The 19,429-nt window shown below is 35.2% G+C and overlaps 1 protein-coding gene across 4 annotated transcripts in view; it reads right to left on the bottom strand.

The window, feature by feature from the left end:
- The window catches only part of BBS9 (Bardet-Biedl syndrome 9), a 288,879-nt gene that overhangs the window by 242,307 nt on the left and 27,143 nt on the right, over window positions 1-19,429 (bottom strand). For all 4 annotated transcript variants that reach the window (XM_059848492.1, XM_059848478.1, XM_059848470.1 and 1 more), the window contains exons 6-9: window positions 14,204-14,378; window positions 10,414-10,498; window positions 8,504-8,687; window positions 7,165-7,294 (exon numbers count right to left, since the gene is read on the bottom strand). In XM_059848492.1, the coding sequence (XP_059704475.1) occupies window positions 7,165-7,294; window positions 8,504-8,687; window positions 10,414-10,498; window positions 14,204-14,378 (574 nt within the window). The remainder of the gene's footprint in view (window positions 1-7,164; window positions 7,295-8,503; window positions 8,688-10,413; window positions 10,499-14,203; window positions 14,379-19,429) is intronic.

Below are 19,429 nucleotides of genomic sequence, written 5' to 3'. Positions count from 1 at the left end.
TGGTTGCACTTTTACACCTTATATATTTAATTCAACTACAATATTTCTCCATGTTTTTTCCAGTTAAATTCAATTCCTGCAATTCCTCTTGCCTTTCTACTGTTTGGAGAGTCCAGCTACATAAAGTACATCCATCTAACCACCCAACATACTACAGTTCTGTGCCAGAAAAAAGTTTTAATTTTAAGTTCATATTTGGACCAGGCCAATACTTTCTCACTAACAAACTGATTGCAGGTTTTAATATTGTTTTAAAAATACTGGAAGCTAAAATTTCAAAAAAGCACATTTTCAACCAATGACTATACACCAGAATTGTGAACCACAATTTTTTTACTCACCTAACCTATTTAAATTAAACTCATCAGTCTGTAGGGCCACATATGAGTTCAAATCTGGAAATTAATCCTGAGTCAAAACAAAAAATTTAAAGCCTTGTTTACATTCTCTTCTTTAAGGAGACAGGTTGCTGAATTAGAGACTTTTTATATCATGTTATTCAAATAAAGTTCTATGAAGTTGCAAGCAAGTTGACTATGTCAGGCTCAAGCTATTACTTGTACACACACGTCTTGCTCTATGAAGCCAGTGAACAACAGTCTACAAGGACTTTAAACCTCATTAGACCAGTAAGTATACAAACCACACATTTCTTATTAACTATTCTAGTTCTATGAAATACCAATAAATCAGAAAATCCCAAGGGAGCATTGTATTAGATATTTTTCAAAAAGGAAAAAAGGTGATTCTCTCCATTCACTGCATTAACTGTAAAACTCTTTCTTGTTTGGTGATGTGGGAAAGATGGGTTCAGTTTTAAATGCAATAAACACAATAAATATCTTTTTCAGCAGAGCGTTTTCCTTCAAAATGCAAAATGGGCAACCCTGAATTGCAGCATCACACGTCCATTGGCTTATGGTTCAAGTGTGTTGGAGGTGGTGTAGGGACAATTTCTGTCTCAGTCACCAAAAATCCTCAGCCTTACAGTCAAGCTGCAGACTGATGGGGAGAGACAGGATAGGAACAGAGTATTGTAACACACAGTAAGGTACTAAGTCATAAAACCCACCCAAGCCTTCCTCAGATATTCTTTCACACCCAAGGTTAAGGCACTTGGAATTTTTCTGCAGGCACTCATCATTTTAGTGACTGATTTTTAGTAGAGTTGGAATAAAATGATAACTCAGTACACATCAAGAAACGATTACTTTAGTAAATTAGAAGTCACTGCCTTTAAAACTAACTTGTATGTTAAAATATTGTAAAATACTCTTTTGCAATGCATCTGTGTAACTGTAACATATTTTTGTGTGTGTGTAATTTCCTGAGAGGCAGGAAAGTCCAGTAGTCGTGGCTATCAGCACCCTGTGGGACAGTTCAATATTCAAACATTTATTAACACGATTACATAGAAAATTAAATTTCAGTCCCTTCATTAGTCAAAGTCTCTGCTTCTTTATTATTTATGCACGGGGAGAGACACATACAAGAACAACATTACAAATTCTAGATGTAATTATTAACTTTATTTTGTCTTTTAAGTAGTAAGAATATTGGACACTACTATAGCAACTTAAATCAGTAATTTTTCAGTGATTCAGTAAGCTGTAGTATTTCCTGCATCTCAGCTTACACAATTCAATCTTAAATAATAAATTTTAGTCTCTAATTCAGCAAAATCAAATACAGAACTGCATAGTCAAAAAATTAACACTGATGGCCTATGGGTAGCTGGTTTTAAGAGATGGCTGATTAATATATTACTATCTGACAATGCTAGGAGTCCAGGCATGACCCCAACAGTCAAGACTGCAGTGATCACACTTGGAGAAGCAGTACTAGCAATTTGCAGACAGAAATCACTTCTTGATTGCAAACTGAGCAAAACAGAATCAGTGGTGATTCTGTGAGACCCTATGATATATTTAGGTGATCACTGTTCCAAATAAACCTAGGCAGACTTGAAGTTCATAAAGAGCTGAAGTGATGATAAAGCTTGCTAAGTAACCCTGTGCTTGTCATCCTGACCATATAAAAATGGTCAGGATGATTACTTTATTTCCTGACTTTTCAACAGTTACTTTTGTTTAGAAAAGAAAATCTATTTTTTCCCCATCTCAAATAATTAAAATCTATTTACTAGCTTAACTCAAGCTAAAAGGTTGAGTGCTGGAAATCTAATATTTTAAGAAACTCAGAAATTCTAACTCTTTGGAGGTAATAAATTACTTTGGCATAAAAAAACCTTTCCAGACTTCTTTTTATTTCCTCTTCAGAAAACAAGCTGTTCCACTACCAAGAAAAATTATATTTATCTGTCAAATAAATGAAAGTGAAGGCAAATATTCTAGTTACTTTCATCAACTTGTCCATACCTGTCAACCCAAGGTAATAAAAGCAACCTCACATTTTACATGGCACATGCATCATAATGGGGTTTATTCTTTTCAGGAATCTTTCTTCCACAAAGAAAGTCTTGCTCACAGATATAGAGGTGGATAAAAATGATCACAATATAAAATTGGCTACTGTATTCTAATTCCCAGATGTAGCTCCTAAAAACAAGAGGCAGTACATATGCAAAGCATCCAACTACCTACAGACAAGTACTAGAGAATCACAGAATATGCTGAGTTGGAAGGCACCCACAAGGATCACTGAGTCCAACTCCTGGCCCTGCACAGGACAACAGTGTGCACAACTGACTCTGTATAAAAGCCACAAGTTTTGAAGTAATGGGTCACAAATGTGGGAAATTAAATCACAATTTGCCATATTCATAACAGGTGATTTACCCCAAACACAAACTCACAAATCTCTGCCCCAATACAGTGGCTCTAAATTTTTTCTTTTGGGTATTACTAACCAAATTCTAATGTGGCTGAAGGGGAAAATATGCTTCATTCAACCATTATGTTTGGTGATAAACTGGTGCCTAAAGTACTGAGTCCCCAGCAGAACAAAGACGGAAGAAATATCTTTCCCACAACACATACCCTAAACTCTGAGGTTGGCTTCCTGTTCAAACTGTGCCTGCTGATAAATTCCACATGAAATCAACATTTTTTTGCCATATGGATACCACCAGACTTAATTTCTTGGTGGACAGTCAAAAGCACAAATAACCAAAATCAGAAACATCATGAAACACTGATTTGAAGAAAAGAGGTATTTGAGCAAGTTTGCAGTCTATTTCATTTTGAAAGAAAAAAGTCAGGCTACCTTTTGGCATTCACAGGCTTATCAGATATAACTTGAAGACTATATACAAACAAAACCAAGAAATAAAGTGGAGAGTAGAGAACTTTAAAAACGTTCAGAAGGAAAAAAACAGTCCCCAGTTTAAAGGCTTCATGCTTTCCTATGGCAAAACACAGGTTCATAACTTGTTAGTAATCAAAACAGAAAGCCCTTTCCCAAGACTACATCCAAACTCTTAATAAGTGTATATATAATTCTCTATCTATGTGTTTAAATTCAACTCACACTGGCACTTCAGATGTTTGTGACAGAAATATCCTAGAGGCTGGCAACATGAGCTATTTTGCTTCAGACCAAATGCACCTTAACATAATGTTCTAGTTTCAGGCCAACAAGGACAGAGTAATTAATACTCAGTGCAATTAATCAGCCATTAAAAGATTCACTCTGTGAAACAGCTCTGCCAAGTGTCAAATAAATAGAAAAGTAGTTGTCTAGGTATTATAGTCTACTCCAAGGACTTTTTATGGTTAAGTACATGGAGACAGAATAATTCAGATACAGAAAACAAATACGACTTGTGATAAAAAGTGATACGAGAAAGAGACAGCGAGAGAAATCTTAACACTTCTCAAGAAGCATCAATCAGTGACAAAATTGTAGCATTTATAATCTGTAAGTGTAAGAGATACTGCTTATGAAATTTCATTTGCAAAGGAGATGTGGAGGTACAAAGTAGGTCTTAGAAAAGAGGTCTCTCATGAAACAGCAAAATGGAAACTCAAGCATAGGAAAAAAGGGAACAGACTTTAAAGTCAATTCTATGAAGATACATAATTATGATGGATACCAAGCTAATACTGCTGCTTACAACTGCTATTTCAACACTGAAATTTTGAGCAGAGTAGGAATTCTTATCACTCCTTCGCGCAACTTTCGTAGATTTCAGCTGTTTCAGCTGCAGCATAGGGACAGTTTCTCTTCAAACCACTCTAGAGAGGTTTGGGAGGGGCTGTTTGTGGATTTGGTGGGGGGATATTTGGGGGTTTTTAATCAACTCAGGCAGAACACCTAAACCATTTTCTTCAAGAGTTTCAGCTTCAGTGAGAATGTGTTTGCACAGCCACAACTTGAAGGATAACAACCCAGGGCACACAAAAATATAACTGTTCAAGCAGGCTTATCCTGCTTGAAGATAAATTTGTGCTGAGAAAGAGACCTAAGCAATTCAAATTAATTGAGATTGTCAATTTAAGTGGTTATACTTCTGAAGCAATCCAGGCAGTGTGAAGTTTGTAGGATTCCCCTTGACATTAAAAATATGTCAGAAACAGTAATATACACTAGGAGAACCAGAATACAAACATCCAACAAAATAAGGGACAACCTTCTATAACAATTACAATAACTGAATTTCCAGTTCAGTAACTAGTCACAGAGCTATTCAGGAAAACCCCAGAATAAGATAAGCACTCAAAATTTTGCCTGCAGTTCAAGTTTCTGATCACAAGATTTTGAAGCAAATTTTCAACATCCTGACAAAGAGCATTCAGGTTTTAAAAGAAGGCAAAAAAGTGTAATTTAACAGCTTAAAAACACATAACTTTTAGAGTGCAGAAACACTAAAAATATTCTAAGTAACCGCTTCTCCTTGATTCTATTTTTTCTTCCATGTTTCTGAGAATGGGATGGAAATCAAGCAGTTTATACTGGAATTAAATCTCAAATGTTGCAGTATATTATTATATTTTTCTACATACTGGTATTGCAATAGTGAAATACTGTATTACACGTTATTTAAGAGGAAAAATCAATTCATAAATAATAAGGGGCATACACTGGAATCACAAGCTGCTTTTGTGAGGCAATCACTACTCCTGCCCCAAGGGGTTTACATAAAATAGCTTCTAATAGTGCTTTTCTTATTCAGCAAGCTAGAGTCACACATTAGAACTATCAGACATTATGCCAAGGGGAAAATACAAGTGAACATGTATGAACTGTAGAGACAACTGTTTCAGAGTGCTCCACTTACTATGTAAGTATTATCGTAATAGAAGTGAAGAAAGTAATTAATTGGCATACATTGTATTTAAGGCACTTCAGTCTTTCAGCAGTGTAGGATTAACAACTTTATGCTTATTAAAGTCCTTAATATTATTTATGCTACAGTAGTGCTGTGCTCAGGCCCCAACTAAGACTGAGGCCTCTCGAGTACAAGAAAATCATTATCACATTGACTCACAAAGAATTCCCTTTCAAAATACTAAAAACCCACCAAAACAAACACATATGCCCTGTTTAAGCCAAATTACTGTCTCTATAGGCTTTACTACAGTTTTTAGCTCTTTTTTTTTAATGCCAGAAGGAAGTAAAAGCAGACTGCATATTTTCCAATAGACAGGTAAAAGCCTAGCTCAGAAACACACAGCCCTGCACCTTTCAGGCCATTGGGGGCAGGCACACAGATGTTCCTTCGTTCATCAGTACCTGTATAAAGAGGTTTGCATCACTGCATTGCTGCCTCTCTACCTGCTAAAGAACACAATCCCTAATCAAACCCTGACATTCGTAAGTCATTGGGAATTCTAACTAGCAAATTGAGCTGGGACAGATTTTAGGCTCTCAGATCTCTCCCTAATATCAAACTGCTGAGTGTTGAAGTTCAAAGGGAACAAGCAGAAGCTGCACAAACACTTTAGACAAATTATTGAAACAGATGGTTCAATATAATGGGTTCCCAAACAAGTAATTGTATATACAAATGTTAGTGCAATCTGCTATTGTAAACATCAATAGTTTTTTTTCAAATTTTTTTTAATTCAAGTATTTTTTTCCATACTTCAAAAACTGTACTGTCGTATCCTGCATAATTAACTTCTGGGTTATACTAAGTGGCCCACTGAGACTGTTCATTATTTTTCACTTGTTAAGACCTGTTTGTTGAATGGAAGCCAGCCCAACACTCTCTTAAAAAAAAAAATTATGAATATTTTTTTTTAATTTTTTATCTATTTGTAATGAACAAAACACAAACATCCCTCAGGTTACTCTACTCAGTAAAGCTAGTTAGTCAGATGTTCTATTTCCATTTGTTTGAAGGTAAAATGCTTGACTTATGATCAAATGTTTAGCAATCCAGTGTATGTTGGCCCAGCAGCCACCAGCCTGCTGAGGATCAGATCTATGTGACAAGGACACTCCTACTGCATGCCCTATGGTCATAGGCACTGGGCAACCAGCACCCAGCCCAGTTCTGGGGGCACACAGAAAAGGCATAAATTGGATTGTATAAAAACACTGGCTGAACCTTTCTGTGGTTGGCTTACTTCAGTGACAGTCCCAGCACAAGTTATAAACATGTCCTACCTCCTCTTTGCCCAATCCCCCACCCCACCAGTTTTTCCCTGATCTGTCTCATGCTTCTTTTAGAAAAAGTTTTGGTCTGGTGCAGAGCAGCCCTCGGCAATTTAAACATTCTTTTATTTTCATAATTTAACACTGGATTTTAATAATCTGTTCTAACAAATCGTCTCTGGAATGCCTATGCTCTTAAATGCTTAATGAAGAACAGATTTTCAGTGAGTTTCCCTATTTTCCTGTCTCAGGGAAGGACCGTGCCAGACTGCACAACCACACATTTCATTCTTTTCAAAAAGAAGCTCCTGGGCTGGAGCTACGAGACTCCAGGTTCAAACTTCACTCAAAAAAAACCAGAAAACCTAAAGCACAATAGAGCAATTCTAGTCTTGTTCTACCATACATAAAAGCATCATAAAGTTACCCCAGGATATGCACTCAATAATGAAATGAACATTTTATGAAACAAAGGAAAAAAACTTAGAATTTAAAAGTTACCTTATTTGTTACATACCTCAGAACTATTTGTTAGCATCTAGACACAGATTACATAACCAGAGATTAATCTAAGGAAAAAGTAAACTTTAACAAGCTACTTACTGAAAATTTGCTACTTTTACTGATACAGGAATGCAGGGAAGTTGAGTGGCCCATTTCAATGTAATATCTTGATAAACATTCAATATTTTATTGTGGTTTGCAATTAAAGTGTTTATTGTTCCTTCTCGCACTGTTCAAAGATAAAAAAACAATTTTAGGATGAAAGATTTTTCAAAAGACAGTACTTTTCTTTGTAGTTATGTTTTATTTTTAAACCATTAGTTGTTATAAATTCATTTATTATAAAGCATCGAAAGTTAGGAAAGTTACATTGACACAACCAAGGACATATGTGATTAATTATGGATACCAATTTTAATAGCATATTTCACGATACATGCCACAACTTTCTAAGGTTCTGGCCAGCTATGTTTGGTAATTTAAAACATGACAAAGACTCATATTGGCCATGTTGACATGCCAGGATAGGTATGGCAAAATACACATCAATTAAATATCTGTTACTTACACTATTCACTAATTTTTTAACTTGTGAATACCAATTAAATGTGCATGCATTTATAGGGTTTATTTAATGTATAATTCAAATCAGAAAGTATAAAATGTGAAGATTGCTAAGATCAAATTTCTTTATATTAAAATTATATTTCAAGTTCAAAAGGAGACGTACTGTCAAAAATTTAACAGATAGTTTTTGAAACATTAAAAGAGAATAGGTATTAATAGTCTATAATTCAAACCAAGTATCTAACCAAGTCGTTTCCACCAATGTAATAACAATAAACTTTGATATTTTTAAGAATCTGTAAATATCAGAAGGTCACAAATCAAAAGGTCCTCAAATACTAGTTTACTTTTCCAAAGACTGTAATTCTTCTGTGTTTGTTGCTTTGACAGCCTGGGCACCAGACAAGTATCTTCATTTGGTGGAAAGAAAATATTTATATTCTAAAAATTATGGTACTTCACAAAAAGTAACATTTCAAAATAAACCTGCCTTGTTCAAAAAGAGAGCTCCAAATTCTATGATTCTACAGATCATAGACTCACAGAATCATAAAATGTCTTGGGTTAGAACAGACTTTAAAGATCATCTAGTTCCAGCTCCCACAGGGGCAGGGACACCTCCCATTAGAGCAGGTCACTCAAGGCCTTATCCAGCCTGGCTTTCAACCCTGCAACATTGGGGCAACCTGTTCCAGTGTCACAACACCCTCAAGAATTTCTTCCTACTATCTAACCTAAATGCCATGGGCAGGGACACTTCCACTAGACCAGGTTGCACAATGCATTCAGAAAATCATATTTATTCAGTGGTTAAAAAAAAATAATTAAAAAAAAAGAAACCAAGCTAAAGTTAAATTTTCCTCATACAAACCTGAACAGTAAGGAATGAAGCAACTCGGACTGTAATCAAGTTTCTTCATGAATCGTATTTGCCCATTATCCTTTAAGCAAAAGAAGTTTCTCTCACCAAGCACAAAAACAGAAGAAACTCCCTGATTAAATGAGACAATGCATATATCCAGTGCTTGCTCTCCGATGTTTAAAACCCAATCCACCTTCAAAAGAAAAAGCATGCAGCCAGAAATCAAATGACAACTGCATATTAAAGACAAAGCTTTGAGAAGGCTCAGAACTAATCAAATTATATATAATTAACATAGATAGAAAAGCAAAATCAAGGTCTTTCTCTGGATAAGAATTATCCTCTTATTCTGAGGGCAGTTGGTAACTTTCCTTAATGTGACTCAAGCAGCAAAAACACCATCTTTTTAAAATAGTCATGAATTGTTGGCTATGCAATTCAGTTAAGTACATTTAGAATTTAAAATACACATCCCATTCAAAATGGAAATGCTTTATACTTTTACTAATGAATCCAAGAACAAATATATAGAATCATTTTCATCTGCCTCTATACATGTCCTTGATTATTAAGGACAAGGATAAAGAGAAAAAGGTGACAACTGATTCTACCAATATATGTAAATGGAAAACTAGACAAATGTTTTAGGTGTGTAAGCCAATATTTATGTTTGCAGTCACTCATCTACACCCTTTAATCTGAAGAATGCTGGTATATGTCATAGTTTGTTTATTTCTCCAACTATGTACATTGATGTAATAAACAACTACTTAGAAATCCTGCCTCACCTGTCTTTAAACAATACTACTGCTTATTGACACATTTCTTTGGTTTGTTTCTTCAGCTCCTTTGAGAAATTTCAACTAAACACATATGCAAAAAATGCTTTTGACTTTTGCCAAGCTGGTTAAACAGAAATTTAGAAATTTGAAGTAAAAATATATCAAAGCTCAAGTGTCAGCTCTTCCTATATGAACAGCATCAATTATTTTGCTTAAAGAGCATAGAATGTGTCAGCAAACATCCTGGCATATCTGATATATGAAACTGGAAGTGCCATCTTAAAAGTTAAAGGGAAAAAACCTAGCTTATTATGTTTGTTTCCAAACATGCTTCACATTTTTTATTTTTAAAAATTGTTTCATTTGCAATCTATCTGATCAAGTCTCCAGGTTTGACATTTATAAATTGCTTTCTCCTACTTCTACATGTAGCCTGCAGCCTAGATGTATTTGAAAAATTCTACCATTAGTGGAAGGAAGATGCTCTCCCAATATTTTACTGTTGCACCTGAAATATGATGACTCGAGCATTTTTATATATGCAATATATTTAGCAGACAAGCAACTTTACTGCAGGACCACAAAGCATTAAATTCTTTTCCTCTTAAGACGAGGCAGCTCAAATATTAAACAAATTAGTGACACGGACATCCAGAAGACTTTGGAATCCACAGGTTCTTGACAAAAAGCACTCAGGGTACTATTTCTGGAAACATTTCACTGAGAATTTTACTCTAAGTACAAAGGATTCCCCAAGGAGAATGAGATTCATTTTCTACAATACAAAGTCACAATCAGACTTCATTTAAAAACATGAGCAATAATTCAGGTATACCTATTTATCTATTTTACTACAGTGTAGGTTCTGCATTACAAAGATTGCCCTGGAAATACTTATTTCCACTGCAGGTGTTTTTCTTTTCTCATTAGAACAACAGCAAGTTTTAAGGCCCAGCCTAAAACAACTGAGGCCCAAAGAAACCTTAATAGAAATCTGCTGGAGTCTTTCCATTGCCTTTAGCAGCACTTGGATCAGGTCCTTTGTCAGCAGACAACGTTTCCATTCGTTACTTAGCATCAGCCATTTCAATATGCGTGCAGCGTCCATTCAGGGGACGTAAAATAAACGGGTTTTACCACAAGCCTTTTTCCAGAACTGAGTTTTCGCTGTTCTGTGTCATGTCTTTCATCAGCATCTGTCGCAAATGCCAGCACTTGGTATCTGTTACAAGCAGTTGAAAAATATTTCTTAAAAACTGTATCTTTGTAGTTACCTCTACATTAAGTAAAAAATAAAATATAATTATCATGAGTATGCATGCACAGTAAAATTGCAGCCTAAATGGATGGTTAGAAAGCCTACTGCAACATGCCTACTGTCAGGAAGGATGCTAAGACTAGTATCAGTGTAGGATAGCAGCTAAATGTAAAGGTAGAAATTAAAACAAGCATTTCTATTCAGATTTTATGTGGAGTTAAAATAAATTCAACAGTCTAAATATTAGTAGATAGAAGTACATATCACAAAGGTAGAAGAAACAAATTATCAAATTATGAAATAGGAATTCTAATTTAAAAAATTACTTTTTCTTGCTCTTATTAAGCTTTCAAAAAACTTCTAAACCATTCAGAAATACAATCTGCTCTATCTAATAGTGAAACTTACAAGCAGCTCCATTAAGTGAGCTTAAGTGGTTCCAGTCTAAGAGACCACAGTAAACTGAAATCAGTAGGTGGCACATTTAGTAAAAGTTGAAAGGTTTGGGGAGGTTTTATTATTTTAACTGCCAACAAACCATGCTAAGAAAAATTGGCAATGAAGACATTTGAACAAACATCAACTGCCATAAAAGCTCTGCACAACTGTCCTCTTTACAACTATGTAAAGTTGTGTGTTCAAACTGCATCCTCACTGATTCTTCTGTAACTGTTTCCTGAATTTGTGCTGGTATCCTAACTCATTGATCTACCCCATTTCCTGTGTATGCACATAGATAATCTGTGGAATACTGAAGGTTTCTACATAAGTGAAATAAACAATAGAATAAGACCCCACTTAAACTGATCCAAAAAGTCATGGAGTACCATCAGCTCCTGACTTAAAGCAACACAATTCTGAATGTTCCAATTCAATCTAAAACAGCAGTACATATTTTTCTTCATTGTCAAAGTTGGAGATTTAAAATTATGACAACAATATTCATCATATTTCATTAATGTATTGTGGTGCAGCAAAAGGACAAGGTGTAATGGCCATATATTAAAACACAAGAAGTCCCACCTCAACGTGAGGAAAAACTTCTTTACATTGAGGGAGGAGGCAGAGGCTGACTGAGGAGTCATGGAGTCTCCCTCTCTGGAGACAGTCACAGCCTAACTGAAGAGTCCTGTGTCACCTGCTCAAGGTGACCCTGTCTTGGCAGGGGGCTTGCACTAGATGATCTCCAGAGGCCCCTTCCAAACCTAACTATTCAGCGATTCTCTGCTTGCTACTGAAGTATTTTAGTTTCTAAAATTGTTTTACTTACAAAGGTAAACTACGTACTTCGAGTAAGAAATCTAATTAAGGTGAATGCTATGACCTATATAATAATACTAAGAGAGCTGCTTTTAGTACAACTAGGATGTATTTAACTGCCCTCTGTATGAATTAATTACTTCCCTTTTTCAGTTTAACGCATTTATAAGAGAAGTTGCAGATTCACAGAATCACTCAATAAGTTGAGTTGGAAAGGAGCCAGAAGGATCCTAACCTCATTAAATTTTCTCTTCACTGTATATTACTGATAGTTTTGGAAAGCACAATAACATTTTAATAACTAATCAGAGACCTAATAAGGAGGTTTCAAATCAAGCTCACATCAAACAGAAATACATACTGATACTTAAGTACCAGCTACCTGCATATAGTCTTTAATGAAAAAAAACTCAAGCCACAAATGACCAACATCAACTTTCAGTTCAGCTATCACATCAAGCATATATGAGGCATTTTACTTTTAGATCTTGAAAGAATTCAGGATCAACACAGTAAAAATTGCTATCAAATGAAGCCATTGGTTTGTAAGAGCTATAAGAAGATGAATAATTTGAAGTTTGGCAAAGTGTTCTGCTAAAAGCACTAGATAGAACTGTTTTATTTTTTACTCAATACAATAAAAATAGCCTCTTCTCTCCTTAGTATATCTGTTTCCTTCACTTTAAAGGGATTACTTAAATCTGTTCTAATGTCCTAATATTTCAGACACACTTGAGATTAGTTCCATTAGTGTCTTAACATTTGACACTAAAGACTAATAACCAAGTGAAAAACTCCTTTACAACTATATCCCTACAGTAAGGATGGCACACTTTTGATTTAGTAACAGACTGATGAATAATTGTTGCCACATCTTTTGTAAAGGTCAAGAATCTGAACATAATTAAAATGAACATCTCACATGTTTAAAGGGAAAAAAAATTTTCTTTATTCCTTGACAACATTAATAGATTATTTTATAATTTTATTCTAATATTGTATTAGAATTTAAATTCTAAATTCTTAGGAAAATTACAAATTGTCTATTAAATTACTTTTACTGGCAACACGTTTCTCTTGTCCAGTTTTAAGAAAACAATGCATGATACCTATAATCTGATTAATCTTAAGCAGCAAAATAAAAAGAATACTGCTTGAGAACTATAGGTGACAGAACAGGGCAGTATGACAAAGCACTGTGTTTAACTAACACTCTCTGGATGAGATTCCCACGGCATTATTTATAAAAAGGGGCATTCTTATTTTCTTCAATATGTATGATTACCTCTGAAAAAAATCCTTAAGGTACTTGTCCATTCCTTCAGTCTCATGAGATTCCTCTGAATGGCTGCCCTATCTAACCTTTTTATATTAGCCACTTCCAAAATTTTGACACTGTCCTTGAATTTCAGGACATGCATTGTCCTTCTATCCAGGATGAAGATGTTAAAGAAATACTGGCTCCAGTATCATCATCATTCATCTTTGGCTGCTGGTTAGAACTGTGAACAATTATGGCTCTTACAGAGCAGACTGACAGCTCTGACACTTTTTCGTCCATTTTAGAGGGTGTGGATTTTTGTCATCACAGGTAGTAGCTCTGCCTCAAACACCACCCCACCCCAATTTACTGCTAGGGATAGAGATTCTATAACCCTAACTCTAGCCCTCTGTGAGAACCAGGGTCTGCAATAGGGAAACACCTTGTTTGAGAAAGGCTTCACAGCAGACATCCACCACAATGTCCCACTGCTCAAGCATCCATCTGATTCTAAACGATGGATATTTGATAAACTCTCAACATGATGGTTGCATCAGAGAGCCCCATGGATTCAAGCTGCTCCTCCACAGTAAAATCAAATGCTCCCTTGCCTGTCCATCAAAATCTTTCACATTCTCTTTCTTATTCTCTATTAGATTTGTGTCTTGTTTGCCTTATAATACATAGACCCTCTGCTAGGAGGAAGTGGAAATGCCTTGTGCAGTCTTCACTTTACATATTGTTCTATTTTTCTAAATGTTGAGCCCATCAACTTAATATGCTCACAAGCTAAAACAGCTCACAACAGTTTCATCCATGTTCCATTACTGAAAGCAAAGACTAGACTGAACTGAAGCAAGGAAAAAAACTTGGCACTTGGGAGCAACTGAGCCTTGATAAACTAGTAGAGTTACTACCTTTATAAAAATAAAATAGGACCATAAAGTCCTCAGGACCCACAGCACACTTTCTTCTATGACTGTACTGAGACAGTCATCACTCAGAAACATATAACATCTTTCCTGCAACTACTTGCTTTTGGATACTCCAGTAAAGGCATTAAAAATTAAACAAGATTACTTTCAATGTGTTTTCCTAGTAAATGATACCACCAAAGTACACTATAATTACTGAACATAAACACTTACTTGTAACTCTCAACCTGCTGACAAGAAGAGACTGTAATGAAAGAGTCTGTGCGAGAGCTGTAAGCCAAAGGACCAGGCAGAAGAAAACCAGGTAAAAATCGGCCAAAAGCATAACTTTCTTGTTCAAACAACATGAGCATCCCATCCATGGACTGTATGCAGATCAAATCTCGACCTTAGGGAAGCAACAGAAAGAAACACAAAGGAAACAAAGCAACGTTATTTGTGTAGTTTTAATACTAAAACTGTAAGTAAATTAATATTGTACTCATAAGTAATCCTAACAATAATTAATTTTCATTTATGGCAGTGTTTACTATGAGGAAAAACACTAAATATTCCAACCTCAATAAAAGCTTACTTTCTAAAATAAACAAACTAGATTGTGGGGGGGAGTAACATTCAGAATACATTAAAAAAAATTAAAAAGGCAGCAAGATACTTTATTTCAAAACAAAATTCCTAAGGATATAACTATTACAATTTCAGTTTAAAGAAATGTTTCAATATTCCAAAACACCAAATTATTCTGGTTCCTAAATGCTTCCATACCTTACAAGCAGTCATAACAACTGTAGTTTAAAATAACCAATTCTATTCTTTCAAGTCTACTTAAGCAACATAACGGAAAGTCCCACAAATATGTATTGTTGTGAAAATAATACAAAACGGTAATTTCTTCCATGTTTTACATTCACATTTTCTGTCTTTAAGGAAAGAAAAAACAAAAAAAAAAAAGTCCAACTCTGTATTACCAGCAAGTTCAAAAAATATCAAATGAAAAAAATGCAGCTTGAAGTAAATTACTTCAAGCCTCATGCATTATTCAGCAGCCATAAGACATGACAGAAGACATGGCTTGTCATGCCTCAAGTAAACCAATCTAAATTTAAATCTCATTGGGAAGGTTTCTTAGATCAGAAGCTGATTATGCATTTCATATGCAAGGGTAACAACTCATTCAAACAGTATTTTTTAGGCATTCAAAGAGAGCTATAACATTAAGACTAACACTTTGTGAAGCTGATAGATGCATATCTCCTGAATTCATAGATAAGCTCTTACCTTGCAAACACTACATGAAATATTCAAATGTGTATTGTCTATTCAAATGTAATTCAAAATGTGTATTCACCTCAATTAAAATACTCTATTTTGTCTAAGAAATGATTCTGTATGCATGAACAACCCAAATAAATTGTCTGCTCACGAAGTTTAACCCAGAATCCTTTAAAAAGTTTTCTAACATAGGAAGGTGAAGCAAAACAAAAATAGACTAAAACTTCATTCTTACAGTTCCAAAAAGGAAACAAAAGTCAAAGAAATATTCAATATCTGAAATGCAGCATATACAGTGCAAAACATTGTTCATATTCACTGTGATTCTTTACAGAAACTTTAACTTCTTAAAAACAGTGTAAAAGGCCAGAAAATACATAAATATATGATATTACTTGTCCTTGTGATTGAAATACACAATAAAAATTTAACTTAGGGTAAAAATTGGGGGGGGGGGGGGGGGGGGGAAGAAGGAAGATAAAGCAGCAGGGTCCTTCCCACTTCCTTCATCTCTTTTTTAGATTTTCCCATTTTCTAAAAAGTAAGATCTACCATCCTTTTGTTCCAGATTCTGCATATAATTCATAACATATCATAAACCCTATTACAAATAACATGTGATAAGGACATTTGAAAGTGCAATTCAGATGGCTCATTTGGTTGAGGCAAAGTTGAATCTTTCAGTCTCTAGTGAAAAGACGAGCAAGACAGACTCTTTTTTGTGGCATCCACTTACAGGACTAAAGTAAACAGTAACAAACTGCACCACATGAAATTCTATCTGAACATAGGTTAGAGGAGTTTTTTGGTTTTTTTTTGTTTGTTTGTTTGTTTTGGGTTTCTTGGTTGTTTTGTTTTTTACTGTGAAGGTCATCAAACACTATAGCCCATTTTCCAGAAAGGTTGTAAACTCTCCTCCCATAAACATACAGAAAATACAATAGAATACAATCCTGAGCAACTTCTAGCCAAGTCTGCTCCGGAAGTGGGATTGGACTAGATGACGTCAAAAGAAGAATCATTCAAATCAGACATACAATGTCATTCTGTCTCTTATCTCTGAACTACTCCAAGGCATCTACAGTAGATTCCTTCCCCTTCTAAGCTGTGAAATTTCACAGTATTTAGTCCTGTCAAATGCTCCTGATCAGAAAAGACTAGGAACCAGCAGGGAAAATTGAGCAGTTTTGTACTGGTATGCTATCAATGTAAATGATACCAAGCTTCTACTTCCCAACAGCTGCTAACATTATCATCACACTGTTGATGCAGTCTAGAAAGGGTATGAAGGAGCCAGCTGTATAAAATAATTATTAACCTATAAAATTTCCCTTAGAAACTAGTATAAACACTGATATCTAGTAAAAGGTGCTAGCCCACTGACTGTCACCACATTCTCTCAGATATGGTTATTTTGAAGTATAGTTACTGGCTACTACAAATAACTAGTGGCATTTTTGTTTGACGGGCAAGAAAACAGTGCTTCATAACCAAGGTGTCTGTGTGACCACAGCCCTTCTACCTCTGTTACCTCAAAATCACATTCACCATCAGGCACCAGGCACACTGTAAACCCTCTCACCACTTTACAGTAGCCAACTGTCTGGTTTCACTTCTATCCTACACCTTTCTCAAGAATGCAACCCTCTAAGTCTGGGTATAGAGAATCTTCAAACCCCCTTCCAAAGTCTCCTATGAATTCTCCTTCCATCAGTAGTGTGCTACAAAGGAAACCTGCAGCTGTCTGACAGCCCTATTTCCTGAACTTTAACTATCAATATCTAACTTTGGGGTAAGTCCCTGGCAGAACACACTTGTACTCTCTGGTAGAACACACTTGTACTTTGGGGGTTTTAAGGTTGACTGTTTTTTCATCTTTTCTTACACAGAAGGATATAAAGTCAGGGGGAAAAAACACAAGAAAGAAAAATTAAAACTGTAAAAAAACCAATTTAAGTCACAGAAAAAAATAATGTTATGTATGTTTAAATTTTTACCTAATTGCTATTACATTGAAAAGTTCTAAACATTGTTTGATATAGATCAAAAGTAAAATACATTAATTGCAAAGTGAATGCCCTTACTACCACAGATATCTTATATATTTTGTAACAGAATAAAATTTCAGGTACGCCTGGTTAGACTGATAGTAGTGAGAAAATTGTGTCTTAGACAAATGCTGACAAAAATCTTTAGAGTTTAAGCTTGTCTAAAACATACAATTAAGTTGTTAATTTCTACTCTTCTGATGAAAACTATAGCAGATACAATTGATACAAAGTGATAATCTAGTAGACATATTACAATTCAAATAACAGAAAAAAGTAAAAGTCATTACAAATGTTGAGGCTGCTGCTTAAGTAACAAACATTAATAGCTTCTGTTCTTCACTATAATATAAACACCAATCTTCTTACCAATTCCATAATATCATGAAAGTGATGAAGTGAAGCACTACAGCACTTCCTGCAATATATATGAAGCTACATGTCATGCGAAACATGGAAGCATTCATCTTCAGCGTGCATAACCAAAATCACACACAAATACCATTGTTAAAATCTCTCCTGTTTACACAGTAGTGGCACAATTGAATTTGACATGACATATTATGACAAGTTCTTTAGAGCAATGATCTGCAAGTACACTGTAGTACTGAACTGTACTGTCTAAAGAAACAGAGGCATGAGACTGAATCAGCAATCACTCTTTTGGCTTTTAAAAGCACAGCAGCACTTAATATACCCACCACTTTGTTCATCGTAATTGTGTTGTTCCTACTCACTAATTTTCCAATTTGGATTTTAATTAGCTTCTAATAGTGCTTCAAACTCCAGTTATCCAAACTATTACATGTAAAGCACAATTAAAGAATATTAAATTGCGTATGAACTCCTATTTCCCACTTTTCATAGGTCAACTTATTTCCTTCAGCCATTTGTTTTTAATCTGTGTCTAGTGAATGGAGTTGTTACATTTCACTTTGAGAAATGCAGTCCTCCAAATACTCAACCAGAAATGTCCATTTCAAAAAAGCTTAATGCACCCAGTTGGCCTTGCCTATAAAGCGAAAATATAAACCACAGTGTTTTCTGCATATCAGATGGTACCACTTAGTGTACTCTACAGTTTCAGCAGCTTGTATCTCAAGAGAAATGTCTCTTAGACAGAAAGTGACTTTTAAGCACAGTCTAGCTACTGTTGTTTTGTACTTTTATTATGAAAAATATAATCAGGATATGAATATATTTGCATTACACTTTTAAGTCACAATCTATTTTTAGATCTAATGCAAAGACAAAATGAGAGGCAGGTGGTAGTTCTTTGAAATAAGCTTCAAATTAAAGCTATTTTGGGGCTCAAGTTTTTTTGCATGTTAATGATTTCCTGCACTCTGAGTTTCCCCTCTGGCACCAAATCATTTTCATAGAATGTACATTATGTAATCACAGGGCCTGAGCACCACGTGAAATCAGGCAATGAAAATGCAGTGGGATAAACTGGAAATCAGAAAGAACTTCATAAAATTACAGAGTTTAGGAAGATGTCAGCTGAGAAAACTTAAACTGTCTTCAATGGTAATCAAACGCCTCACTAAAAAAGCCTCACATGGAAGGGACCATCAATGAAATAAAATTAAAAGATAAACTGGCATTTACAATACACTCAGGAGCCTAAGAGCCCATTACTGATACATGGGAAATGCTTTACTCATATGATAAAACAGTAACCAGTGAAGTGATGCACATAAACTACATTCTTACATACAGGAAGACAAGTTCCTGTCCTGTATGTTTTTCTTTTCCTTCATCATTGAAATTTGCCCCTGAAATTTCTCACTGCACAGGGAACACAGATTTCTCCAGTTCAAACCCATTTTGGAAAACTTGCTGCTGAGTGTAGCTCCTTTAGTAAAGCAGATCTGGGGCAACTGTGAGAAAAGAACCTCAAGGGTCAGATCTGACGAATGGAAAAACCATTTGAAAATAACTTGAGCACTTCTCCAAACAATGTATGCCTAGTAAAAGGCAAGTCTCACATTACCTCCCTAACTCGGTGCACGAAGCATGTGCCAGTGTACATTCAGAAAGAACTCTGAATTTACTAGCTTGGAGGTCTGGTGGCTGCTCCTTGCATAACTACAGAAAGGCTCAAAGTCCAGGGCTT

This window comes from Haemorhous mexicanus, chromosome 1 (genome assembly GCF_027477595.1).
Source record: "Haemorhous mexicanus isolate bHaeMex1 chromosome 1, bHaeMex1.pri, whole genome shotgun sequence".
NCBI classification, from domain to species: Eukaryota; Metazoa; Chordata; class Aves; order Passeriformes; family Fringillidae; genus Haemorhous; species Haemorhous mexicanus.
Note: the sequence above shows the minus strand (reverse complement) of the source record. Positions and strands in the feature narration are given on the sequence as shown.